This window comes from Medicago truncatula, chromosome 1 (genome assembly GCF_003473485.1).
Source record: "Medicago truncatula cultivar Jemalong A17 chromosome 1, MtrunA17r5.0-ANR, whole genome shotgun sequence".
Classification (NCBI taxonomy): Eukaryota; Viridiplantae; Streptophyta; class Magnoliopsida; order Fabales; family Fabaceae; genus Medicago; species Medicago truncatula.
This window is the reverse complement of record NC_053042.1, coordinates 12,071,459-12,098,217: the sequence shown is the minus strand read 5'-3', so window position 1 is coordinate 12,098,217 and position 26,759 is coordinate 12,071,459. Positions and strand designations below refer to the sequence as shown.

Genomic DNA, 26,759 nt, shown 5'->3' with positions numbered 1-26,759 from the left:
TAATGATTAAAAAGAAAGTATGTCTTTTACTATAAAATGTTTAGTCTTAGTCAAGGCCCGTAAAAAATAATATTAAAAATAGGTTAAATTACATTTTTTATCCTCTAACTATTTAATTGGTATCGGATTAGTTCTCCTCTAATTAAAAATTGATTTATTTCGGTCCTCTAAGTTTCTGACCGTTACTACATTTAGTCATTTCTGTTAGTTTTGTTCAAATAAACGTTAGGGTTTGTGTTATGTGGGTCCTCTAACTTTATTTATTAGTATCATTTTGGTCATATTCCTTGTTAAGGTATTATGATTAAATAGTGATTGATATTATTGGTAACTGTTATGGTTCATATGTGTGAAACAAGAGGTCAGATATTCACATAACACAAATCATAACGTTTATTTGAATAAAACTAACAGAAAGGACTAAATGTAGAAACGGTGAGAAACTTAGAGGACCGAAATAAATCAATTTTTAGTTAGAGAACCAATCCGATACCAACTAAATAGTTAGAGGACCAAAAAGGTAATTAAGCCTTAAAAATACTATGGTTAGTATAGTCTATTTTTTTAGTGTCAGAGTTAACCTTGGCGCAACTCGTAAAGTTGTTGTCATGTAATTGAAAGGTCACGGGTTTAAGTTCTGGAAACAGCTTCTTGTGTAAAACAGGGTAAGGCTGCGTACAATACACCAAATTGTGGGACCCCTTCCCGGACCCTGCATATGCGGGAGCTGTAGTGCACTGCGTTGCCCTTTTGCCCTGTTTTTTTTAGTGTCCGGGGGTTTGAACCTTGCATATATTATGTATTGTTCTTACCGATTGAGCTAAGCTCACGAGAACTAAATATAGTCGGTCTCTTAAAAGTGTAAAATATATTATTTTCAATATAATTTTTTTTTTCTTAACAAGTGCTCGTAAAGGAAAAGTTAGCTTGACTTTTTTTTTTCCTATTTATTAGACATTCAAAAGAAATTGAGTAAATGACACTATCCTCAAAGATATTTGAAATACACTATCCTCCTCTCTTATGTTAAAATATACACTTCTCTTTATTTAAAATATATTAGACAAAAATTCATTTTCCTCCCCTATAAGAGAAGCATGAATTTCATTCATCTCTCCTCTTATGTTAAAATCTACACTTTACTCCCTCAATAATTTTTTTTATTTCAAATAATCTAACACACTTCAAAAAAATAGTAATGCGGGTCTGTTTTAAGAGGACAGATATATTATTAATTGTTTTGGTCAAAAACTTATATCGACATCCCCGTGAGCTTATTTTTTTTGTCATCGATATTTCGTTTACCCTTAGACGATATCATCGATTTTGTACAATCAAAATTCATGAAGATCCAAAATAAAAAATCGTCAAATTACAGGGTTAGAATCTAACTACAAAAAAATTGACGAATCGATAAACACATAGATTCCTAACATGTTAAGTGATTTAACAACTATTGAAAATTCAATGTTCTTCAAACATAAAACCAGTTATTGAAGCTATTAATCACTTAACACATATTCAATTTAAACATATCACAGTTCATCAATTTGCAGGTAATTTAATGTGAAAAGTAAGAAAAATAAGGGATGAGAGTACACCGATGAATATTGGTACCCCCCCCCCCCCCCCCCCCCCCCCCCAATCCTCCATGTTATGGGGTATGTTCACTCATCATGGAAAATTCTACGCCCTTCCACTATGATACAACACTTGTGACTCTTTAAACCTAAAGATCACCAAGACTCTAAAACACTTGTAGCAAGATCACCTCCAATTGATCTGATCCCAAAATCCATGAAATTGTCCCCTTAATCCTTCAAATCTTCAATCCTATGAGATCCTTCCGCAATATTCTTCAAGATTCCTTCTTCTACATATATAATTTCGATTTCTCTCGTGATTGATGAACTAGAAAAACTCCCTATCTTGTAGGGGAGAAAAGAAAGCTTCTTGTATCATTTGGAACTTTAAGCACCTCAAATTTCTTGAAAGAATCAAACCATTACACAACCTACTATTGATCCTCTAGGTCCAAATTCTCACAAAGAACTATAAAGGAAGTGTTTTCTTATGTTTTTTTAGAGGTGAGTAGAGAGACGTAATGAATGAATTCAGTGAATAGGTCAAATGAAAGAAACATATTTTTCTAGTGTGGTTGATTAATGCAAAAGAAATCAGATTTTAAGTGAAAATACATTGTCTCAATTGATTCAAACATATGTTGAATCAATTTAGGGAGTAAATTGGCTCATGGGCAACATAAGAAGAGTGATATGATTCAAACATAACACACTATTTTAACACAATTCAGTAAAAATTGTCACATCTTCTATCATTTCTATTCCATTAATCGGTAACTCATTCTCCAAGTTGTTGAACAAAAGTATCTACAACAAAAAGTTGTTGAACGTAAACAAAAACGGACACTAGTTTGTTTTTGTTCACCCTTTTTCTCCTAGTGACTCACCAATGACCAACATCTGTCATTCTCTTTCATCTTCATCATTCTTTTCTCTTTCATCTATTCATCATTCTTTTTCTATACTACTCCCTCTGTTTTAAAATGAATGTCACTTTAACAATAAAATTTTGTTTCAAAATAAATGTTAATTACACTTTTCAATGTAAAATTATTACTTCACTTTTAAATTGTACCTTTTAATTAATCGAGAGTACACTATCTCCAAAACATAACATCAATACTACCTTCGTTCCTTTTTAATTGTCACATTTTGCCATTTTACACAAATCAAGATAATCAACAATTGATGCTACTTTTGATGCAATAAGTTATACTTTTACTATAATAATCTTATTCATTTAATATCTCATTTCATATATTTCTCTCTCCGCAATAAATAACTAAGGACAATACTAGTAAAACAACATTTAATGTTGCATTGAACTTTGAAAGTGACACTTAAAAAGGAATGGAGGGAGTAGTAAATAAGGTTAATTTAATAAAATCGTCTTGTCTTTTGACACCATCACTACATTTCTTAATATGTGTAAAACCTTAAACGACACTTATTTTAAAATGAAGGCAGTAATTTGTTCACCAATCTTATTCTCTTTCATTCTATCAAATAATTAATACAAGGATTTCCATTAAAATCTATAATTAGAAAGAGGAAACAACAATAAATTTAAAAAAATAAAATTTGGAGATTTAATTATTTTTTTTAAGGAACAACTTTATCTTTCTCGGATACTGTACAACCGGGGGTTCGAGGAAGAAATAAGGAAAATAAAAAATGACAATTTTTTATATTTAACATAGAAATGGACAAATCTCTTTCTTATTTTTCTTCTTCTTTGTTTGATTATTTATGGGTTGAGAAATATGAGATTAAAGCGGTTTTAATTTAACAAATTTATTTGTCTCGCCTTTAAGGATACCAATGCCATCTCTGAAGATATGTGAAAAGTTTTAATTGAAGTGTGTTAGAGTGTGCGACTTTAGCATTTCTCTTAAAACAAATTGCAAGTACTTTTAAGCCGTTTGTAACCAAGTAGTTTTATTTTCATCTTTAAGTTATATTTATATAGTATTGTTCAATCCTATATAAGTTATCTCCTCATAATGAATTAGAATGAAGAATGAAAAAACTCAATATTCTCAACAAGAAAAAGGATGGAGACCTCTCCATAAAATAATATCTTAAGTCTTTCGTTTTACTAGTTATTTTAAACTACCAAAATTTAGGTAAGAGGTTGAGAATAGAAATAGTTATTTTTTTTTAGAAAGATAATGAAAAAAAAAAGTAAGCTCTTCATTTATCAATTTGATTGATCCTTTTGAACTTACTAAAGAAAAGAAAAAACATCTTATTCGTTTATATGACACATGTTGTTCTTCTATATGTATCCCAATTATCCTTTTATCCAACTATAAGAAAACGTCTTATTCGTTTATAGAAAACGTCTTCTATAGAAAACGTCTTCATTTACCAATGTTCTTGAAGTTGTCTGAAGCTTTGTCTTTGACATTTGTCCTTGATGTTTTGTCCGTTCTCTTCAAGACTTTGTTAAATTTTCTACCAAGAAGAGCAATATCTTCTGAGTGACATTCATCGATATCCTTCTCCAATTGATCTTCATTATCTTTAGTGTTGGATACGAAGGCTATGCTTTTATTTTTCTTTTGAGATATGTAATTCATAGCCAACTCAAAGGTTTGTATAGATTCAATAAGTTTATCAACCTTGATGCTGCTTATGTCCAGAGATTCTTCAATGGCTGTAACTTTCATATCAAACTTTTTAGGTAAGGATCTGAGAATTTTTCTTGTAAGCTTTTCTTCAGACATCTTCTCTCCCAAGGCAATAGACGTGTTGGCTAAGTCACGCAGGTGAATGTTGAAGTCAGAGATGGATTCATCCTCATTCATTCTTAGATTCTCGAACTTGGTTGTGAGGATATGTAGTTTTGACATGTGAACTTTCGATGTGCCTTCATGAGCAGTTTTGAAAATCTCTCAAGTATGCTTAGCTTTAGAACAAGTGTTTATCAATCTAAATATATTCTTGCCTACACCATTAAATATAGCATTCAAGGCTTTGGAGTTTCAAAGAGGTTCTTCATCTTTTTCTTTAGACCACTCTTCTTCTGGCTTTAGGGCAGATGTTGATGTTCTTTCTTTAAAGACTGCCATGGGATGTGTCCAACCATTGACAATTACTTTCCGTGTTTTGTTGTCCATAGATTTAAGGAAAAAAATCATTCAAGCCTTCCAATAATCATAGATGGTACCATCCAATAATCATAGTTGGTACCATCCAAGATCTATGGTCTATTGATTGATCCTCCTTCCTTAGTATTGTCCATAAGAACATAATATACTTTTCCCTGGAGCTCACCCAAACAAAACAGGGTGTCTGCTCTTATGCCAATTGAAATTTTTGTTCACGCAGTATAGATGTTAGACATAATGTATGTGACAATGTATATAACATATGAATAATAAATCAATAGATAACAATAAACAATAGTAAAGCGATAAAGAAAAACACACAAAATTGTTAACCCAGAGCGGTGCAACATCACCTACTTTGGGGGCTTTAGCCCAAGAAAGGAAATTCACTCTATGTAGTATTAGCACAAATAGTCTTATATGAACAAAACTTGTTCAAAGCCTCACCTCCTAATACTATCTGTGAATTTCTATTTAGGACTCTCCCTAAATATGAGAACCCATCTCACTTTCTCTCAATCACTAACCATGGCGATCGAGACAAACACAATATGAATAAAGATGTAGGTCCTTGATGGGGACATTGTTCAAATTTATCAAACCCCTTCAACTCAGGTTGGTAGAACATGTATAACATATGAACATAACTCTTTGGTTGTGTTATCAAGCCAAGAAACTGGTAAATATGATCAAGAAGTAGATTTCCATGATGTAGAAAATCAAGATTTTGTTAACCCTAAGTCACATGAGGAAAAATATATTTCTAGAAGGGCCACTCTATTTAGATTTCAAGTGATCTTCACAAACTTTAACCCGATGGTTCATGAAGACATTCGTGTACTTGAACAACTTTGTGGAAATGCAAAACATAAGGGTGTGGTGGAAATTGTTAACACAACAAATTAAGGATGGAGAAGCCGGATTTACAAAATATCTATCGAAGAATCATAATTTTTTAAGATTCTACTAGCCACAAGCCTTGAGATGGCCGTCTCATGTCCCCCTGTCGATGGGGAATCCGCTCCCGGGTCGTCGTTCAACTAGCGATGGTTACATCACTCGTTTTAAGGTTTTTAAATTTCATTCTCTTTGATTGATTTGTTTTATTTCATTGGATTTTGACCTAGTCCCCTAATCTTTTTTCCCCTTTTTAATAAAACTCTCTTTGGCTAAAAAATCTATTGTATTTTCACGTAAATAAAGGAAAAACCATCTCGAAAATTGGCGGTTTAATTCAATGATGTTTCGGTTCAAAATACAAGAGTAGTTTAAGTTAGTTGATAGACAATTTTGAACTGATCTGGACAATAATGAGAATTCTAGATATATGCATGGTGATTATTTTTAGTAGATGTAAAGAACATACGAAATTTCCTATTTGATAAAACTTTTTTTAGTTAATAATAAAAATAGTTATTTCATATAGCTTTCTATTGAAAATCATATTTTGGAGATTGTCTAACATTCTTTTTTTTATTGAACAAATTTTTTCTCTACTACGTATAACAAACCCTAATTCGACCTTCTTCTCATAACAAAGTCTAATGTGAATGTAAACAAATTAGCAAATTAAAAGGATATACGAAACTCTAGAGGAATGTGCATCTCCCAGCCATTGCTCTAGTTTACTATTAATTGATTGTTGCACTTAAAATTAGCTAATGCATATTTTTGTGTCCGAAAGTTAAGCTGATATAAAACAACCATATTAGCAAATTGAACAAATAAGTTTTCCAATAAGCCTTAGTTAGGTTTATTGTGTATTTTATTCGTAATTCCATTAGCAGATAATGATGCATAATTTGCAATAATAACTTAACATTTTTCATCTCTCAAAAAAAAAAACTTAACATTTTTCAGTTAAGTTATTAAGATAAATAATGGCAACCTTAACCGTACCTCCAGTGATACCATCACCTCGTGAAGATGCTAAGAAGCTGCACAAAGCTTTCAAAGGTTTTAATTTTAAATTATAAGCACATAAAATACTCATGCATATTTTGATATTTTAATGTTTTCCAACATTGTGACACCATATAGATCATGTTTGGTGCCATGTAGGGTATTCGAAATCACGGTGTCATCGTGATTTCTTTGAAGCTCTAAACTATAGTTTTTGCAAAAAATCACGGTAGCTCACAAAATGTTTCTGCCAAACTCATCGTAAATTCAAACATGCATGCAATTATGCTTAGATTTTGCATTGAATTTGGAAGAAACACACGGTGACTCCATGATTTTAGCAAAAACTACTTTTCAGCTTCATCAAAAATCACTTACTCAAAATTATTTTATGAGGAAAGGACAGAGATTGAGATCAATGTATGATAATTGATCATTTTTAAATACCAAAAATTAAGTCTAGCTATTTTCAACTCTAATGCAATTTCTATATTTTATTTCTCATTATATTATTTATTATTATAGGTCTTGGGTGTGACACAAAAAGGGTTATTCAAGTCCTTGCTCATAGGAATTCAGAACAACGTAGCCTTATTCAACAAGAGTATGAAACTACTTATTCCGAACCACTTTCCAAACGAATATCTGCAGAGGTTCGTGGGAATCTCAAGGTAAACAATTTTTTTTCTTCCATATTTAATTTTAGATATTTTCCAATTAAAGCATCTTAATTTGTTTGTATCATAAAATTGTTGACGAGTGAATCGTCAATTTAGTCTTTAAAATTGCAGTTATTTGACGATTTAGCCGTTGAAAATTCTCAATCATATAATATTTTGGAGTCTATTAATTTAGCCCTAGAAATAATTAGAAAAGTTTAATATGAATAAAGATTTTCAGTTTTAGGAGCCATTTTAGAATTTCGTTAAATTTCAGAAACTAAATTATCATTCCACTTCAATGAGCTATTTTTGCTCAAGCACATAACCGAAATAACAAACTAACTGCCATAACAGAAAACTGAACTCTATCCTATCAGTTACTTGCGCTACAAGCAAGTTAAGCATTTACTAATTTTGAATTAAACACACAACATTTAAACATTGAATATGACCGATTGTTTGAAAATCGTTGGACCTATGATAAGATCTCCCTCTGATCATGTGGTTATTAGTGAGTCCTTATATCTTCGTCTAACCGCGTCAAACTAGGTTAACTATATGACGTCTTTATGTTTGGTTTCAGAAAGCATTGTTACTTTGGCTGCATGATCCTCCAAGTCGAGATGCTAAGGTAGTAAGGAAAGCATTAACTTCACCAGTGGTTGATAATCAAGCTATTACAGAAACAATATGTTCTCGTACACCATCACAATTAAGGAGATTGAAAGAAGTTTACCTCTCAAATTATCATTCCCCTCTTGAGCATGACATTGAAAACCAAACTAGTGGTGATCACAAGAAGGTGCTTTCTCCACCCCCTATCTCTTTAACAGTTTTTTTTTTTGGTTTGTAAAATCATATAAAAGGCGATATTAAATACATTGATTATGTAAAATCAATTATGGTTAATGTAGTTGAATATAAAGTGATTTATGTTTGGATTCAATCATGTAAAAGTGAGTATGTAAAGTGAGTTGAACGATAAATCCAGGGCTAAAAATCAATTGTAGAGGAAAAGCTTCAAGTTTTTGCTTTAAGTTAAAATCAATTCTTGAGGTAAAATCAATGCTACTCGAAAACATTCAAATATGTCAAAACTAATTCTATCATGATATGTATTTTCCTTTATACCCTAGCCTTAGAAAATAAGTGTAAAATTTTGTATACTAATGTTGGATAATTTTCTTTATAATAGTTGTTGCTTGCATATGTAAGTACACCACGGTATGAAGGTCCAGAATTGGATAGTCTAATGGTAGAAGAAGATGCCAAACTATTGTATAAATCAGGTGAGAAGAGAATAGGAACTGATGAGAAAACATTTATAAGGATCTTTAGTGAAAGAAGCAGCACACATTTGGCTGCAGTTAACTCTGCATACACTTCATTTGGCAAATCATTAGAAAAGGTAATGTGCTTACAACTTACAAGTGATTTGTTTACTTTTCTACTTAATTAATTATTTCAAGTGAATAGGAAAATTAGTGTTCGAAATTGTAAACATCGATCAAAATAGTCCCTAATTTTTTTTAATTTGTAAATACGTCCCCAAAATTGTAAATAACATTCAAAATAATCCATCTCGGTTAACTTTTAGCGTTAGAGGTCATATTATAGCAAGTTAGTTGCACATGTCACATTGATCGTTGATCTCATCAATGTTAGTTTATTATCAACTAATTTACCTATAAAATTTAATTTATATCGAGAAAAATTCGTAAGTGAAAATTAATGTGCACGCCATAAACTTTAATGATAGAATTTATTCGATGTATTATTTTAAATGATATTTTACAATTCTAGAAATGTAATTACCAAATCACAAAAATTAAGGACTATTTTGCCAATGCTTACAAATTTGAGGGATAATTTTTTTTTTCTTCCTATTTCCACTTATTATTTGTGCATAATCCAACTCATATTTTGTCATGAAGGCGATAAAGAGTGAAACATCTGGCTCTTTTATGAGTGGCTTATTGACCATACTACGATGTGCTACTAACTCTCCCATGTATTTTGCCAAGGTAATTTTGTATTTTTCCCATTTGCATTGTTATAATTTAGGGTTTAGGGTTTAGTCTCATGTTTCCCAAGGTAATATACTTAATGGCATTCTTGTTTGCATTCTTGAACAGTTTAGGGCTTAGGGTTTCGTCTCATGTTTATTCTATAACTTTTATTGTTTACTGTCCATTTGATCCCACAAAATTCAAAGGATTAGTCTTCACAAGTTACATGCAAAGGATACCCGGTTTTAAAAAATAAAATAAAATGTTGTTTGGGTTTATATACTTAACGATGTATTTTATGCATACCTTTGCAGATTTTGCGCAAGTCAATGAAGGGTATTGGAACTGATGATAGTAGATTAATAAGGGTAATAGTGACAAGGACTGAGATTGATATGCAACCAATAAAAGCAGCATATTATAGTAGATATAAAAAGCCATTGACTCATGCTGTTAAATCAGATACAAGAGGACATTATGAAGACTTTCTTATAAGTCTCTTAGGTACTGATTATTAGTAGGTGATCACACTAATTAAGCAAAGCAGGGTTCCTATGTATGTACTAGCTATGTAATTATTGTATCATGTTCAATTAAGAGAATTTAATCATTGTTGGGCTAAATAGGAGTAGATTTTAGCCCAATTTATATTTACATCTAGTTAATGAAAATAATTCAATTAAATATAGAAAAGAATTTTATAATTCTTACAAGCTTAAAGAAGTTCATCCAAACATTTTTTTTTTTTTAAGAAAGAAGTTCATCCAAACACGTTTCATACAGTACTAGTTTTTTAAAATGTTTATATTTTTTATAAAATAAAAATTTGGTATAAGGAAAGATCGTGTTAGATATTTGCATTAATATGCACCTATAAGTCTGTCTTCTCGCAGGCTTATAGATGCATATTAATGCAAATATAAACCTGTAAGAATTCCCTAAAAAAATAAAAGCCTGTAGGAATTTTTTACTCCCTTAAAAGGAACTTTATGCAGAAAAGGAATGAATGCAGCAGATGAAAGTATTACCCATGCAAGTTACTACTACTACTTTCTTTGATATATGATGCATCTCAAAACCTGAAAAGTTTATAAGTAGCCAATTTCCTCTCTGATAATTTAATAAGCATTTGGTGAAGGTCCTAATTCCCATATAAAATTCAAAACACACTAATAAAATGTTCGGATTATATTATCCGAGCAAAGGGTATTCTCAGAAGAAAAAATAAGTAGGATTCGCGAGAAGAGCATATGATGGAAAAATTAAACGTCATCCAAAAAATAACAAAACAAATACAATAATAAATAATAACTCCCATCTTTCACATACGATCTCTACACTTCCATGATTTCCCTAAAAACATAAATATTTACCACTAAACTCCTGATCCTGATGAGCTCGAAAGTCAAACTTACGTAAACTTTTTCTCGTCAAAAGATAAGAAAATGGGAGCCAATAAATTGAGGGAAAAAAACAAATTTAAGAGAGAGGTGGTGAGATCGATATTTCTCATTCCTTTTATTTGACGATTGTAACAAGAGAAGACTCTGGCTAATCTACTTTTATTGTTTGTTATTTCATTTTAGTTTTTTCATTTAGTTGTTAGTTTCTATCCCCATTCGGGCTCCAAGCCCATTTTCGACACTGCTAATTATTTTAATCTAAGACATCTCATCTATATGTTGTTTGACTTGCTCAACTCATTAAATAAGTTAGATGAAAGATAGTTTTTAATAATGATAAAAGAAAAAGTCAATAAAATCGCATCTTATTTAAGCGATCGGAAGTTACTTGTATCTTATTTAAGCGATCGGAAGTTACATTCAGATAAATTAAAAGACCTTTGCATAAAACAAAACCATTTCTGATTAAAACCTTCTCAAGTTTTTAGGTTTCCCTCACAAATGAAGGACACATGGCAACAAATAAATCAGCAGTAGTTGAGAACAATCATATTTAATGAATGTGAAGAAGTGGGGTGTCTGAAGTTCGATCTCCAGCCTTTACAAATAAATCAGCAATAGTTGGATTCTTTGTTAAGCGAACTCCAGATCAATTTTATTTTTCTTAAATAAATTAAATTTTATATTTTTAATCCCCAGCTCACACATTATAAATGTGAAGAAGTGGGGTGTCTAAAGTTCGATCTCCAGCCTTTACATATAACATGCAACTAGATTTTTGACCCGTGCTCCGCTCGGGTTTATTGTAAAGGGATTGACATACGAATAATAAAATGCAATATATAATAGGTAACGGTGAACAAAATAAGCTGTAAGGTCACGTCTTTCCATTTGTAAAGCTTTAAATATCAAAATATATGATTTTTGTGTTGTGTGTGAAATTTTTACACGGTTTAGGGGTTTTTTTTTTTCTTAGAGAGAAACACGTTTAGGGCTTGGTATATATAACCAAGTTTACATGGAAATTAGGGTAGCCGAGTTTGCATGGAAATTAGGGTATTTTGTTTGTAAACGTATTAAATAAGTGTAGAAAATATTATCAAAAAAGGCAACGGTAAGAATGAAATAAAGGCATGAAATTGGTTCCAAAAAAAAATGTACATAATATTGTCGGAAAAAAAAAAAGACATGAAATTAGTGCGATGAATTTTTCTATTATTGTGTACAAAATATTGTCAAAAAGAAAAAGACAAGAGGATAGCAAAAAAAAGGCAAGAGGATATGAATGAAATTTGTGCGATCCATTTTTTTAGTAATTAAATAAGTGTAAAAAAAATTTCCTTAAATAAGTGTAAAAAAAAATTGTCAAACAAAAAAAATTCAAAAATAGAAGGCATCAACTATGATCATTAATATGCTCATAGTTTCTAGACCAAACGTGCAACATAAAATAAGTGTAGAAAATATTTTCTTAAAAAAAAAAAAAGGTAAAAGGATATGAATGAAATTGGTGCGATGCATTTTTTTAGATGAAATTTGTTAGGTTAAATAATTCCAAACCTAATAAAGCAAATATTTATAGGTAGTTTTTTTTTTTTTTTGAAATATTTAGATATTTATAAATAATATTTATTAGGCAAAATTACACAATTAGTCCCTTAACTTAATTTTAGGTAACATTTTCGTCCTTTATCTTTTTTTTGTAACGATTTAGTCCTTTATGTTATAAAATAACAACATAGTTATCCTTTTTATGAAAAAAATAATAAAAAATTCCAAAAAAAATTCATCAAGCTCATAGACAAATGCAAATCTTCATCATACTAGCCTAGAAAATCAAATTTCATTGAAAAAATCTCATAAAAAATGATAAAATAGTATCATTTTATAACATAAAGGATTAAATCGTTACAAAAAAAAAAGATAAAGGATGAAAATGTTACCTAAAATTAAGTTAAGGGACTAATTATGTAATTTTGTCTATTCTTATTTTTGTACAAAAGAATTAACCATTCCTATTTTGAACGGAGAACAAAAAATTCAATGTTGGTTAGGTTTAAGCAAGTAGCATTATCAGCAGTGAAGTTAACAATCAGCATTTCCGGCCACCGTATTCTTCCCTGCAAAAAGGCAACGCCGCCGCCGCAGCAGTACCATTCTATTGCGTTGATGGAGCTTAGAACTGAGAAAAGTTCAGAAACAGAGTCAAAGAAGAAATCAAAGGGTTTGAATATTGAAGGATACCAAGTTGAGGGTTTATCAATTGGAGGACATGAAACTTGTGTTATTTTTTCACACTTTAGAGTTGCTTTTGATATTGGTCGTTGTCCACCTCGTGCTGTTTCTATGGATTTTCTTTTGATCTCTCATGCTCATATGGATCACATTGTTAGTTTCTTATTTACTACTTTCTTTATTTTCATTGTTAATGCTATCTTATTTTGATCATCATTTTTGCACTTTTCTTTTACATAATTTTGGATTGGTTGCTTATTTGCTGTTTTTGTATGATATGTACTCATCTATGAAGCACGGATAGTGACACGGACACGACAAATTTTATTGTGGGAATTTGTCATTTAAAATGAATGTATTACTGAATTAATTTGTTGCTGAACTTTATGATGTATGTTTACTTTTGACAGGGAGGATTACCCATGTATGTTGCCACACGTGGTTTATACCGTATGAAGCCCCCAACAATTATTGTACCAATTTCAGTAAAAGAGGATGTAGAGAAACTCTTTGAGATTCACAGGAAAATGGACCAATCTGAGCTTAAACACAACCTCGTAGGCTTGGATGTAGGTAATTGTTTCTCTCAATCAAAGATTAAAACTTCAAAGTTTTTTTACCTGTGTACAGTTGATCCTAGTTCTTGACTTACTGCAGGAGAAGAATTTTCTCTGAGACATGATCTTAAAGTGAAAGCTTTTCGGACTTATCATGTAATACCCAGCCAGGTAGGTGACCAGCAACTCGCGTCTTTTGAGTCTTGAGCTATTCAATATTTCTTTAGACTAGGACATTGTTTGGTTTGAAAAATGTTGAGACTTTTGATTGCGGTTTCATTTGAAAATGAATGTAAAAAATTTGAGTTACTTAAATTGTTTTGATTATACTATTTATGTTATTTTTTTAAAATGTTGTCAAATAGTGGCACTGCAGCACTATGGCGTAATAAAATTTGAACAAACTGCTATTGTTCTGCGATACGCTATTTCGAAAAAAAACCAGAAGGAATGACTTTTTAAGCTTTCATAGATGTAAAAAATATAAAGGATCTGTCTTCTGTTAAACTCTTACTTTTATGCTTAAATTTTATACCTGTCTGTCTACACATTACTAAACTTTTAGTTTTGGAATTTTAGATTATCTAATATGATATTCAACAAACATCTTTTTAATATATGTGCATTATGATGCACCTTTCATCGCATATGGGGCCTAACTGTTCTGCATGTTTTTGGCAGGGTTATATACTTTACTCTGTAAAAAACAAACTTAAACCAGAATATATTGGTCTTTCTAGTGACGAAATTAAGAAATTGAAGTTCTCTGGTGTGGAGGTAAGTGTTATATACTGTATGTACTAGTCAATGATTTGACAAATTTACATCTAGGCATCTTAATTATCTTTTGCATGTTTCATCCAATTTTAGAATTTGTCAGCTGGTAAGTTTTCCATTTATTTTAGTTTGATTTGATGAGCAGAAAATAATGAACTTTCAGCAGGATATAGAATAGTTGCAATGGCCAAAAAAACGGAATTAAACTTGTAATTAACAGCCAGTGTTGTTAAATGGTGGCCAGGGTGCCACTAGCGGAATGGCATGGCAGGTTTTTTGACAACCACCATAGCCGATTTGTGAAGGGATGCCCGCCATGGAGGTGCCTTAGGTTGCAATGGCATGTTTATATGGCAGACTTTCGGCCTTCCACCATCAACAACACTACAGCTGAACACATTGATTTTGCGATTTGTGTTCATAAAATGACTAAATTATGTCTCTTTAGTTCAATTGATAGCTTCGGTTTCACTACAAATGCTTAAATAAGCTGGTCTTTTGGCAGATAACAAACACGTTGAAAGAGCCGGAAATTGCTTTCACAGGAGACACCATGTCAGATTTTATAATTGATGAAAATAACACTGATGTCTTGCGGGCTAAAGTTCTTGTATTGGAGGTAATCCACTTCGTCCAATACTTAAGAAGAAACCAAGTACAAATTAAATTGGAATTTGCACTTGCAAGTTGCAGTATCTGAAATACTGTGTTTTATATAATCTGATTTGTGTTTTATTTTGCCATTTTTTCTTTATCTTATCTCTTCAAAAAACAAGATTTGGAATCATAGACCTTTAGTTTTGTTGAAACCTCTCACTTAGGTAGGTTGTTTGGTAGTTATATCGCTGATAACCTAGAATACATGGCCTTCGTAAAATTTAAATTCCAGGCTCAAATGAAATTATGAATTGATTTTCTTGATAGTTGTTTCTTTGTTCTTGCTGGTTCACATCCTGATCTTATAGTGACCTCCCATTTGGTTCTCCTTAAGGTCATTGAAGCCATTTTGTATGATCTTTGGTTTGCTTTATTTGATTTCTATCTCTGATTATGCTTTTCCTTGGTGATTTATATTCGTAGTGAATGGTAACTTTTTAAAACATTTTTTCAAAAGACTCTTGAGAAAACTTTATCCTTTTGCTTTTGATATTCAAAAGGTAATATTTTCAAGTTCGTCACAGAAAGGTGCCATTAGTTTGAGCATCAAATTCACGATCCTCCCACCTTTAAAGTAGAAATTGTTAAAGAGACCTTGAGCATCTTCAGAATCAAACTACAACCAAACACCTCGCGGAATGTGGCCATGTGCCTCTTTGATTTCAGATGCCTAATCAGTTTTCTCTATTTACTCAATTTTTAGTTAGGCTTTATTTTTAGTCTTTCGCCACTCACTTAGAGTTAAATTCTTATGGGAGTGAAGTACTGAACCCTCAATGAACTGGTGTTGATGGTTGATGTTATGGCTTCACAGTTTACACTCAACCTTATTTTCCTCCATTATTCGTGTAGTCCACCTTTGTTAACAATGAAATGACTGTGGAACATGCCAGAGATTATGGACACACTCATTTATCTGAGGTATGCTACCTGCTGCAATCAATAGCATACAATTTCATGCAAATATCAGTAGTTTTATCACTTTGTTTCTATTTATTGGTTTATTTCTTCTCATTGTGTTATTTCAGATAATAAGTTATGCTGATAGGTTACAGAACAAAGCAATCCTTTTGATTCACTTTTCCGCACGTTACACAGTAGAGGTATGACATTATTGTATTTGTCTCTTGAGAATAATAAACCATCCTCCCAAAACCTTGGTTTTAGTGAGTACATCAGTAACTGCAGTCATGTGATTGGTGTCGATTGATGAAAATCTAACGACTCGTGTCAATTCAGTAAATTAGATTTAAATCACAAGTCAGAATGTGAACTGTCTGATTTTCATGTAATGGCTCCAGTCTGATGACTGTAGTCTGTAGTGACTACGTTTTTTCACATCCATGTGGTGACTGCAGTGACTACGTCATATTTCCAACAAATAGAAAATTAATATCATGTGCTCAATATTAGTTTTCTCCAGTTATGTTTTTTCGTTGGAATGCTGATGCACCATTTTGTGCTTATGATATTCAGGAAATTCAACAAGCTGTTGGTGCATTGCCTCCACCATTAGCCGGTCGTACTTTTGCACTTACTGAAGGTTTCTGAAAATAAGTTGGAAGTTTGATTGAACACATAAATGAATGGAGTTGTTTTTTCCCTCCATCATCATTGTTGGCAAATGTGGGAAAGTGCAATAAAAGGATAAATCCCCTGATGTACTCTTGAATTACCTAATTTTTTTTATTAGGCTATCTGTAACAGTTTTCATCTAGTAACTTTTGATTCATTTCATTAGGCTAACTGTAACAGTTAAAGAAAAATGAAAATGCTATTTGAATGATCCTTATTCACTGAGAAATGAAACTTGTACATATTGACATGTGTCCTCTTTTACAAGGAAAAAACTCAATATCACCCAGGTTGTGTATTTCTGAGTTACTTTTAGAAAATTGATATTTAGTTTAAATTAAGTATTTTTTTTTTTGACCAATTTTAAATTAAGAAGTGAAATAATCCGGTTTGAACAAATATTATAGATACTAGAACAAAACAGGATTTGAAGTAAATAAAATCCCTTTATTTGCTACTTATCCAATTGTAAATATAATAATAGTTAGAATTAAAATAAAATCAATCTCTTTACTACTTATCCAACTGTTCAGTTTCATATGGGATGAGAAATATACATTGGGCAATGCATTTTTGCTAAGAATTTACCTTGATTGAAAGAGTCTTTGGATTCTGACTCGACATTGCATGTATTTATCATGTTAATTATTTTAAAGATTTTTTTAATTTATATTCATTGTTAATGTAAAAATATTTTACATACTCATTGAATAATGTGAAAATACATTATTAGGTTCATGTGTAAAAATATTTTTACATTGGCATTGCATTCAAATTAACTACAAAAATGGTCCAAACAAACATTTAACAATAACAATCAACAGCAAAATGCAGCAAAGAAATCAAGAATGCAAAAATCTGAATTAAGAATGGTTTTCTTTTGCTATAGAAGTTAATATATAATATAACAAGACAACAAAAAGAAGGAATGGAGCAAAGAAAGATGGGATTTTAGACAGAACCAAAATGTTCTACATCCTTCCCTTGTTCTCTTCTTTGCAGTATAATGTTATCTCCAATGTTGCCACTGTTTACATTTGATATAAACTCAAATTTAAGTTCATACCAATCCATCTTTTTTCACAAGCCTTCTATTTCTCTATAATCTTTCAGTGGCTTGAAACAATTTCTCCATTATTTTTCCCTTCTTCCTCTATAACTTTTTCAACTTTAGTTCCATCTGCATTTCCACTGCATTCTTGCATTTGCATATTACCATCCATTTTACCTTTTGACGAACCATTAGTATTGTTGTGATTTGATTTCCCATTTTGTTTTATCGTGGTTGGAGTTACGGTACCTTGCAAGTGCTGAGATGAATTAGCTGAACCAGGTGGAGGGAGGAAGACTCCCGTGCCGGAAACGAGGATACGGGGAGGAGGGTGCCTTGGAGGAGAGACGGACCATCCTGTAGAACCAGGCTGAATCGGCACAGGTGTAGAACATTGCATGGGAAATGCGACTGGCACTGGCACAAACAATGGCTGCGTGCTGTTTGGAGGTGTGCGGAGGGAGGGAGCAGGCGGAACCCCGGTTATTTCAACAGCAGAATAATGCTTGGGGGCTAACTGATGCTGATGGTGACTGATATGATTTGTAGTTCTGATCGGTGCAGCTAACGAATATGATGTCGCGGGCGAACCAAGGCGTTGAGCATCAATTGGCAGGGACTGTTTTGGCTGAGACTTTGCGAAAGTAATAAGTATGCGTTGTTTATGAATAGAAGGAATAGCATGTTTAGCACAATCAGCTGCATTTCCTTGCATCACTATAATGGACCTACAGTTGCTATTCAATTATCAAAAAACCTATCTAGAGTATAACACCTTTGGCTTTTCTTTGCAAATGTGATTAGTATTATTATTATTATAGGACGGAGTGAGTAGCATATAAAACAGACAAGGTTAACGAATATTACCCAGGTATGAGAGAAAGCTTGAGAGAGCCCCTATAATCCCCAGGGTGGTGGCGTGAGACAATTGTTCTCCCAAAAGTTATGTCACATTCAGTCAGAAATAACGTATAAACAGGCCTTCCAAACCAAGACGGCCAACTGTTTGGCATTGAGTAATCACCCTGTAGATAATTGTAATATGGATACAGGGTTACATTAGCAATTTCGTTATTATACCAAACTCTCGATGTACTCACCCCTTTCCTAAAAAGACATACAAGAAGCTACTACCTCGTTATAGAAATCTACAATGCTAGCATCAGGCTTCACAGTCATCACTTGCGAGGCTGTCATGCGCTCAATAATATCTTGAAGCAAGGATGGTATAGATTCTATATTCTTTTCTGTCAGATTCAATTAGCGAAATTTCATCAATCATGATTATAGAGGTAGGAAAAGTCAAATAATATAGCTATCGGCTGCAAAATGAAACAATAATGAACTGTGTAATATAAGACTTGCCTTTGGTCGATGTTGTCAAATTGTCCATATCTGGTGGAGCATCAGCAATTGGAACACCCAACTGAATCATCTCCCTTCCATGCCCTCCCACGGGCCTTCTAGAGGCTACATATGTTTGACTTCCTGTTCATATAAATGTTAGTAACTAGCAGTTACTATAAAGAAAAAAGTACTTGGTACTAGAAAATGCACTTGTGCTGAAGGTTAAATAAAATAAGTCTCTTTTTTTTCGGTACCTAAGGATATGACAACTTTTTCTCATTTTAAAAATGGAAACTAACCTAAAACATGTACTATATCACATTTCGATTTTAAACATTCTTGATACAGACTAATTTTAACCAAAGATTCAAAATATTGTAATAGTTATACTTGAGCATGTTTCTTTTATGGCACCTTATACAAACATAAATACATAGTCCAAAACCTACGATGGTGTCCCGCGTTTCCTGCACATCTTTATTCTATCATCGCTGCCGTGTATTTAGTCTTCCTCTCAAGATGGAACAAAACACTAAGGTTATATCTGGGAGTTGGGTTTTGTAGGGCTATATCTACATTTGACACAATAAAATATTTTTAAAAATAAATTAACTGTGATTGAAGTATCATAAGATCATTTATCATGTTTTTTTGTTAGCTCAATGAATGTCAACTCCCTAACATACCCTAATGGTTCTTGCAAGAAACAATTGCCGCAGGATTAATCTGTAATGTCTACCCTCTCTTTAGGTTTTTTTTTTTAAAAACTCAGTTTTCTCTTTCTTAGTTTCCAAATTTAATTTTGTTCTTGTAGTTATATATTATATCATGTTGGAAAGCATTCCCTAAAAAAAGGGTAGATTCTTGCAACATTAAAACATAGGACACAATACACTTACCTTGAAATTGTCCTCTTCTTCCAGAAACCCTCAGATCATTGACCAATGAAACTAGTTCTGAAACTTCAGTACTATCAAGTAAATGTTCATACAACTTTAGTCCATCAACCACATTCTCCTATAGAGTATAAAAGATGGAACAAAAAGAAGAACATTTGTGAGAAGGTATTACAAATTAAGAAAAAAAATGACAAATTAAGAAAAACAAGCTATCATTTAAAAAACCCTACCTTCTTTCCATCAAATATCTCGTTGCTTATAAAAGTTTTTCCCATTTTAGAATCATTCTTCGTTTGATTTTCATTTTGCATAGAATTTGATTCATTTTCTGAAAACAGATTGCACGAGAGTATAAATATGATGGAAAACAAATATCAAACCAATCTTAACAGAAAATTACGTCTATAAGCCGACCCTAATCATATAAGTTCTTGGAACTCTGTATGTGAGCGAAAGCAAGCAAGAAAGTAAGTAATTGAAGATAGATTGTTAAAAAACATTGCGATGTCAATCTGGAGGTACTCCCTCTGGTTTTCATATCAGTAAAAAGGTGGTCCAAATTGCGTGCCTATGACAAACACATGGATGATAGGGAACAAAATCCACAAATTATTTACTTCATTTCTAAATTTCACGTATACACCTAGCATAAGCTGGTTCCTTCTAGAATTTGATATATATTATCATTCAAATCATATTCAACAGGAAGAAAACCTCGAGGGCTTGATGCAATTCCTTCATTTAAACACACAGCTTCACATTCTGAACTGGAAAGAGATCCATGAGGATTGCCAGATTTCTTCAAAATACCATCGGTTTGATGATTTGTTATACTATCTGTTCAAGCAACCCCAAGATGAAAAATTCAAGATGGCTTAAGTATACAGAATTCATTCAAAAACTCAGACTCTAAAATGTTGCTAATTTTAACAGGGTAAAAGCCCTGAAATCATGTAGATACAAATCAAGTATTCACAACATTGTAGTATAATGCACATCATGATTAGATTGCATTTTGCAAGATGAAACATTGTAGTCAAGGGGCCTATAATAATCTCTACAACCATAATTTAAAACCATAACACAGTCCAATCATATCAAGACTTTGAATGCAAGTTGCGCTCAATGCCATTAGGTTGAGGGCACGCCTTCCTGGGTGTCACATATCGAGAATGCATCAGAAAATAAAGTAAAAATATTGCATAATGCTGCAATAACAGTATTACTTAAAGATCCAAGCTTCATCTTGTTGTGGTATAATGCATATCATGATTTTAAATTGTGATTTACAACAACATTTGTGTGACACTAACATCGTGGTTTCGTAGATTATGAGTTATGACCGTCTTTGCTATCACAACGGCAATTTAAAACTATGACTCAGATAGTGCAACAAACCCGTTATTTACCTTTCTTGTCCTCGGCAATGTCTGAAATCTTATCATCCTTGGTTCCAACCATGCCCTCACATTTAATTTCTTCGATCTTGTCAACAACTCGAGTCTCTTTAACCGTTGAATTCGCTTTGTTACTATGCATTTCAACACTAGAATTACTACCTTCCTTAACATTGGAAGCCTCAAACCTCTGCCATTGCTTAACCTTCCTAAACTCCTTAACAACCGGCTTCACAAACCTCTGCTGCTTCCGCCACGCCACCTGCTGTAACGCATACTCCACCTCATTAACCGAATAGTACTGCTGCATAAGAAGCACTTGATTCCAATTAATTCTCCTCTGCTGAATTGCACCAACAACATGATCATACTCACCACTCTCACCAGCAACACCTAAATGCTGACACAAACAATCTATAATCGCATTCGCAGCTGCAAATTCGCTGCGAAGCCAATTCATAAACCCATCTCTCTCATCCACAAACCATTGTTGCTGCACTTCACCGCCAGTAAACACTACCGGAAAATACTTTATCTCCGGCATTACTGCATTTCCCATTGGCATTGCCATGAAAACTCACTGAATCAAATTAACAAACACCTACAAAGCATACCCAATACAGAAATTTTTAAAAAAATTATTCTTTTTCCTTAATTTTTTTTTTTTTTTAGTTATGATCAAATTCAATGCATTTTAGTTGGATCCTATGAAATGAAATGTGAAATTGGGAGGAATTAATGTGAAAAGGTGCAAAATTTGATGAGAAATTAAGGGTTTTGGGGAAGGGAGTGTGATTGAGGAGATCATGAAAGATGAGAGTGAGATGTTGAATAATGAGAATGGAGGAGGTTGTTGGAGTATAAATATATGGCAAATTCTATGGTACACCCAATATATTTGAGTGTACCAATACACCCACTCTTTAAATTAATAGTTAAAAGAGTTGTTTTTTTAAGAAAAATATTTTTTTTTATCATTTATAATTATAACAACTAAATCTTATTCATCAAAAGTGTCAACGAAATAAAATTAATTTTTTTGAATTTTTATCACTCGTAATTGAGAACATTGATTATTTTTTACGATAATATGTAAAAATAATTACTATAATTCTTATAAACAATGAAATGATGTTTTTTCTGATAAAATGATGTTCTATAAAATATAAATATTGACAAATAACTATTTATTACATAAAAAATTATCGTTAATTTATAAAATTATGAAGCAAGAGTACCGGTACACCTCATTTTGTGAGTGTACCGTAGAAGTTCCCTAAATATATAGGGTTAAAATTACTTTATTTTATTTTTAGTTTAACTCAACCGACAAAGTTGATATTGTTACCAGTGCAGCGGAGTTCAAAACCTAGATCTCGCTTTTATTTGTGAGTTTTGAATAGTATTTGTCAATTCGTCTATAGATGTTATATAGATTATCTCGAAGTTTTATTTGAGGCATGTTGAGTAACAAATGGTATTAAATGCGAACATGCCTTCCAAGTCTTTCCACAAGACCCAACCATATTGAGAGTGTGTTAAACGTTGATTATATGAATGAATGATTGATTATGTTGCGATAAAAATTAATTTTTTAAATACATTTGTAAAAAGAGAGTTAGACTAAAAATCGAGACTAAAACTCATTTTTTTGTTGGTGAAAAAATCACTTCTATCTTATTTTTATTTGATTGATAATATTAAATAGTAATAGTTTAATTGCATGAGCATGAGTACGTCAAATAAGTTAGGTATTTAAATAAGTGCAACGAGTCTGAATTCTAATTTGTGGTAACTTGTTAACTACGCATAACCACTTATTTTCTTTAGTTTTAAATGCACCTAACATCACCCTCTTTTAAAAGGTTTTGATTAATGCTTGAATAATGAGATTGTAAAAAGTTTAAAAGCATAGTACTTTAATTGTGATATTAATTTCAACCACATGCCTTAACTTGACTCTCTCCACATGGAATGTTTGCATAAACTTATGAACTTATTTTAATGTTCCTATTTTAAAAGAGCTCTATTTATATGCAAAAGTACTTATTTAGGTGCAATGGCCAAAAAGTACTTATGTTAACCATGATACATCCTTTTAACTTATTTTCGAAATTCAATGATTTTTAAAAATGAAATTGAAAGTAAATGGTCAATACCTCATTTAGTTTCACTGACACCACTTGTACTAAGTACTTAATTCTTAAAAACAAAAATGAATGCCTTTCAAGAAACAAGTAAACCTAAACAGGTTGCTAATTACATTTACTGGTATGAAATGAAGTTGTCAAATATAGTACTCATTAGTAGAAAGAAAAAAAAAAAATCTATTATAAACATATTAGTGAAAAAGTATACGAGTATACCTTTGTAATGGATTGATTAAGATAATCATAATAATCCAAAAAAATATTTAGATAATCATATACATTAAATCAAAATTCAATATGCATTTATTTGCTTATTTTATAGAAGTGGGTCTTATTCATATTTTCATTTTACTATCAATAATTCCATAATTGAAAAGAGTCTTTGCCATGTGCCAAACAAATTTTTTAGGAAATGCATCTAATTTTCTTAATTGGATCATAATTATTTTATAAATCGTGTTAATCTTTTAATAACTACTCAATTTTCTTGTTTTTCAATTTCTATTTTTATGCACATTTGTAAAGACTAATCTCTTAAGTAAAATATGATCACAATGTTCATTGATGAACTTTTAAAAAGGTTTAATCATTGCAATAATGCTTTAAAATAGTATTTATAGAAACATAATAGTAGATAATTAAAATTTAGATATTTCAGAGCTGCTTTAAATTTTCAAAATCTCAAACATTGTCGGCAGCTATAAAAACAAGTGTGTTTCTCAAACATATTTTAAATTTGTCATTGACACTAAATTACAAATTTTTATTGGATAATATGGTATTCTCAATTTAAATACGGCCACTACACACACACACACACACACATATATATATATATATATATATATACACACTTTTTTTTACTCAAATACACCAAATGTACTAATGGCTTGCAATAGTAATTGTTCAAATTGAAAATACAAATTATTCGCGAAATATAGATTAGGGTCTCACAATGATGGAAATAGATCAAATCAACGTAGATTTACGCCAGGCTAGAATTTTTGTGGCGCTAGTGATTTCCGTTCAGTTATTCAACTAGGAGATTAAAAGAGTTCTGATAGACACTGGAAGCTCGGCGGATGTTTTATATTTCGATGCTTTCTCCAAAATGGGTTTAAGTGAGGAACAGCTCCAGCCGTTTAATGGAACCCTCTCAGGCTTTACGGGCGAAAGAGTTCACGTACGGGGATACGTCACTTTAAAAACAGTTTTTGGCACTGGAGACCAACAAAAATCAATTAAGGTAAGGTACTTGGTAATAAACTCGCCCAGCTCCTACAATGTGATCATTGGTCGTCCCTCTATCAACCTTCTGGACGCCTTCGTATCCACAAAACATTTGTTGATGAAGTATCCGCTCGACAACGGGCGAGTAGGAATGGTGCATGGCGACCAAAAGGTAGCACGCGAATGTTATCACGCCAGCCTCAGACTTAAAAAGCGCAAGGAGTTCGAAGTCCAGGTTATTGACCTCGATCCCCGTGAGGATTTTCCCCAAGAAAGGATAGAACCTATCGAAGAAGTAAAAGATGTTGTTATTGGTCCTTTGCCTCACCAAATCACAAAGATTGGGACATCCCTTAGTGGGTCAGAGGAAGAAATCCTGGTTCAGCTTTTAAGAGAAAATGTTGATTTGTTCGCTTGGGCGCCTTCGGACATGCCCGGAATAGATATTGGGGTGGCCTGTCATCATCTGGCGGTCAGGACATCTGTCAAACCAGTGGTTCAAAGGAAACGCAAGATGGGAGAAGAAAAAAGAAAGGCAGTGGATGAAGAGGTCAAAAAGTTACAGGAAGCACACTTCATTTGTGAGATAAAATATCCCACCTGGCTCGCCAACACTGTCCTCGTGAAGAAAGCATCAGGAAAGTGGAGAATGTGTGTCGATTATACGGACCTTAATATGGCTTGTCCAAAGGATCCGTATCCTCTCCCAAGCATTGATCACCTGATAGATAACGCGTCCGGCTATAAAACCCTGAGTTTCATGGATGCATATTCTGGTTACAATCAGATTAAAATGGACCCGTTAGATGCTCCCAAAACCGCCTTCATGACTAATCAGAAAAACTATCACTACCGGGTTATGTCTTTTGGTCTATGAAACGCCGGAGCAACTTTTCAACGATCTATGGATACAATATTTAGCAATTAGATTAGAAGAAACCTCGAGGTTTATATTGATGACTTGGTGGTAAAAACTTCTGAGAAACAATCCCACTCAGTTGATTTGAAAGAAATTTTTCAGCAAATTAGGAAGTTCAGCATGCGCCTCAATCCCACGAAATGTACGTTCGGAGTTCAAGCAGGAAAATTTTTGGGTTTTCTCTTAACAAAAAAGGGTATCAAAGCTAATTTCAAAGCCAGTACGACCTTCTTAAAGGCGACTGAGACTCAAAGTTAATTTCAAAGGCAGTACGACCTTCTTAAAGGCTACTGAGACTCAAAGATAAATTCAAAGCCAGTATGACCTTCTTAAAGGATACTGAGACTCAAAGCTTGTATGACCTTCTTAAAGGCTACTAAGGTTCAAAGCAACAAGTTTAAATGATTGTTATATGAGCAAAAAGCTTAGTTTCGTCAGAAATTTAAAGGAACGAATCCTTATTAAGAAGATTAAGTCAAATTTTGATAGAGAACGAAAAATTTCCACAAAAGATCTTTTTGACATAAAATAATAAACATAAATTACTTGTCATATCAGAGTTTGCCAAAAGAGGCGGCTATTACAAAATGAAGCGCCTAAATAAAAAACGACAAAATTTAAATAAAAGCTCGGCGACTATAATAAAATTCTCCATTCTGGCAAAGTACATTTAGGGCTCTTCGACTAGCTCGCCATCTTGCACGATCTTCAAAGAGTTCAGTTCCGATAGATCCAAATCTGGATAAAGGTGCAGCACCTGAGACTTCGCTCTTTCAAAACCATCCTCGAAATAGCTAACGAGGGCCATTCTTCCGTTCTCCACGTCGTCTTTAGCTTTATCCAAGTCGCCCTGTACCTTGGCATTCTGAGTCTCAAGAGCTTTCTTCTCTTCTGCCCAGGCAGACTTCTCCTTCTCCGAATCAGCAATCGTCTTCTCCAGAGAAGACTTATCCCTCAGAAGTCCTTCAACTATTTCCTCGAAGGCAGTCGCCTTGTGCTTGAATTTTTCCACATCTTTTACTGAGTCCTGGTATTCTTTTTCCAGAGCCTCGTGTTTTCTTTCCATGGATTGAATATATAGCAGAGTTCGTAGAGCGCTAGTCCCAGCATCTTGCACTAGCTCGTCAAACTTTCCATGGAAAGCAGCATCTTTATCCACGGCGGAAAATGGAACATTCTCCTCCATGTAGCGACGGTAATCAAAATCCCTGTGCCAAAATGAGGATTCAAAAGCCGCATCCGCTTCAGTTGATAACACTCTTCCGCCTCCTTTCCTTCCTGTTTTCCGTTTTT

At 32.6% G+C, this 26,759-nt stretch overlaps 4 protein-coding genes across 6 annotated transcripts; 3 read left to right on the top strand and 1 right to left on the bottom strand.

The window, feature by feature from the left end:
* Nucleotides 1-6,576: 6,576 nt before the first annotated feature.
* LOC25482621 (annexin D5) lies at nt 6,577-9,787 on the top strand. Its single transcript, XM_013611208.1, has 6 exons — nt 6,577-6,652; nt 7,124-7,269; nt 7,844-8,062; nt 8,456-8,668; nt 9,195-9,284; nt 9,584-9,787. Exons 1-6 carry the CDS (start codon nt 6,577-6,579, stop codon nt 9,785-9,787), a joined length of 948 nt encoding a protein of 315 aa, XP_013466662.1.
* Nucleotides 9,788-12,677: 2,890 nt separating this feature from the next.
* Nucleotides 12,678-16,771, top strand: LOC25482620 (tRNase Z TRZ1). Of its 2 annotated transcripts, none has more exons than XR_003009493.2 (8): nt 12,678-13,060; nt 13,318-13,480; nt 13,565-13,635; nt 14,146-14,241; nt 14,747-14,860; nt 15,713-15,819; nt 15,927-16,001; nt 16,375-16,438. XR_003009493.2 is itself a non-coding variant. In XM_013611206.3 (8 exons), the coding sequence occupies exons 1-8, from the start codon at nt 12,716-12,718 to the stop codon at nt 16,447-16,449; spliced, it is 1,008 nt and encodes a 335-aa protein (XP_013466660.1). In that variant the 5' UTR covers nt 12,678-12,715; the 3' UTR covers nt 16,450-16,771. The 2 variants fall into 2 exon arrangements, 1 of the variants encoding a protein (XP_013466660.1); XM_013611206.3 differs by having other exon boundaries at nt 15,751-15,819; nt 16,375-16,771.
* Nucleotides 16,772-17,336: 565 nt separating this feature from the next.
* On the bottom strand, nt 17,337-22,008 carry LOC25482619 (RNA demethylase ALKBH10B). 2 transcript variants are annotated; one of them, XM_013611205.3, is made up of 8 exons: nt 21,180-22,008; nt 20,485-20,607; nt 20,001-20,098; nt 19,771-19,888; nt 18,890-19,012; nt 18,659-18,771; nt 18,392-18,549; nt 17,337-18,252 (listed from the first exon to the last, which is right to left on the bottom strand). In XM_013611205.3, exons 1-8 carry the CDS (start codon nt 21,736-21,738, stop codon nt 17,583-17,585), a joined length of 1,962 nt encoding a protein of 653 aa, XP_013466659.1. In that variant the 5' UTR covers nt 21,739-22,008; the 3' UTR covers nt 17,337-17,582. The 2 variants fall into 2 exon arrangements, with proteins under 2 accessions (XP_013466659.1, XP_039689960.1); XM_039834026.1 differs by lacking the exon at nt 20,485-20,607.
* Nucleotides 22,009-24,428: 2,420 nt separating this feature from the next.
* LOC112418226 (uncharacterized) lies at nt 24,429-25,424 on the top strand. The gene has a single exon (XM_024774523.1). It carries the CDS (start codon nt 24,429-24,431, stop codon nt 25,422-25,424), a length of 996 nt encoding a protein of 331 aa, XP_024630291.1.
* Nucleotides 25,425-26,759: the final 1,335 nt, after the last annotated feature.

Excerpts from the sequence above, each read along its gene's own strand:
- LOC25482621 (XM_013611208.1), top strand. The coding sequence starts at position 6,577 with ATGGCAACCTTAACCGTACCTCCAGTGATACCATCACCTCGTGAAGAT. Across the intron at positions 7,270-7,843 it reads AGGTTCGTGGGAATCTCAAG|AAAGCATTGTTACTTTGGCT; the intron begins GTAAACAATTTT and ends GTTTGGTTTCAG. Across the intron at positions 8,063-8,455 it reads CTAGTGGTGATCACAAGAAG|TTGTTGCTTGCATATGTAAG; the intron begins GTGCTTTCTCCA and ends TCTTTATAATAG.
- LOC25482620 (XM_013611206.3), top strand. The coding sequence starts at position 12,716 with ATGTTGGTTAGGTTTAAGCAAGTAGCATTATCAGCAGTGAAGTTAACA. Across the intron at positions 13,481-13,564 it reads CCTCGTAGGCTTGGATGTAG|GAGAAGAATTTTCTCTGAGA; the intron begins GTAATTGTTTCT and ends GACTTACTGCAG. Across the intron at positions 14,242-14,746 it reads TGAAGTTCTCTGGTGTGGAG|ATAACAAACACGTTGAAAGA; the intron begins GTAAGTGTTATA and ends GTCTTTTGGCAG.
- LOC25482619 (XM_013611205.3), bottom strand. The coding sequence starts at position 21,738 with ATGGCAATGCCAATGGGAAATGCAGTAATGCCGGAGATAAAGTATTTT. Across the intron at positions 19,013-19,770 it reads AAGAAGAGGACAATTTCAAG|GAAGTCAAACATATGTAGCC; the intron begins GTAAGTGTATTG and ends TTATATGAACAG. Across the intron at positions 18,772-18,889 it reads TTTGACAACATCGACCAAAG|AAAAGAATATAGAATCTATA; the intron begins GCAAGTCTTATA and ends TGAATCTGACAG.
- LOC112418226 (XM_024774523.1), top strand. The coding sequence starts at position 24,429 with ATGGGTTTAAGTGAGGAACAGCTCCAGCCGTTTAATGGAACCCTCTCA.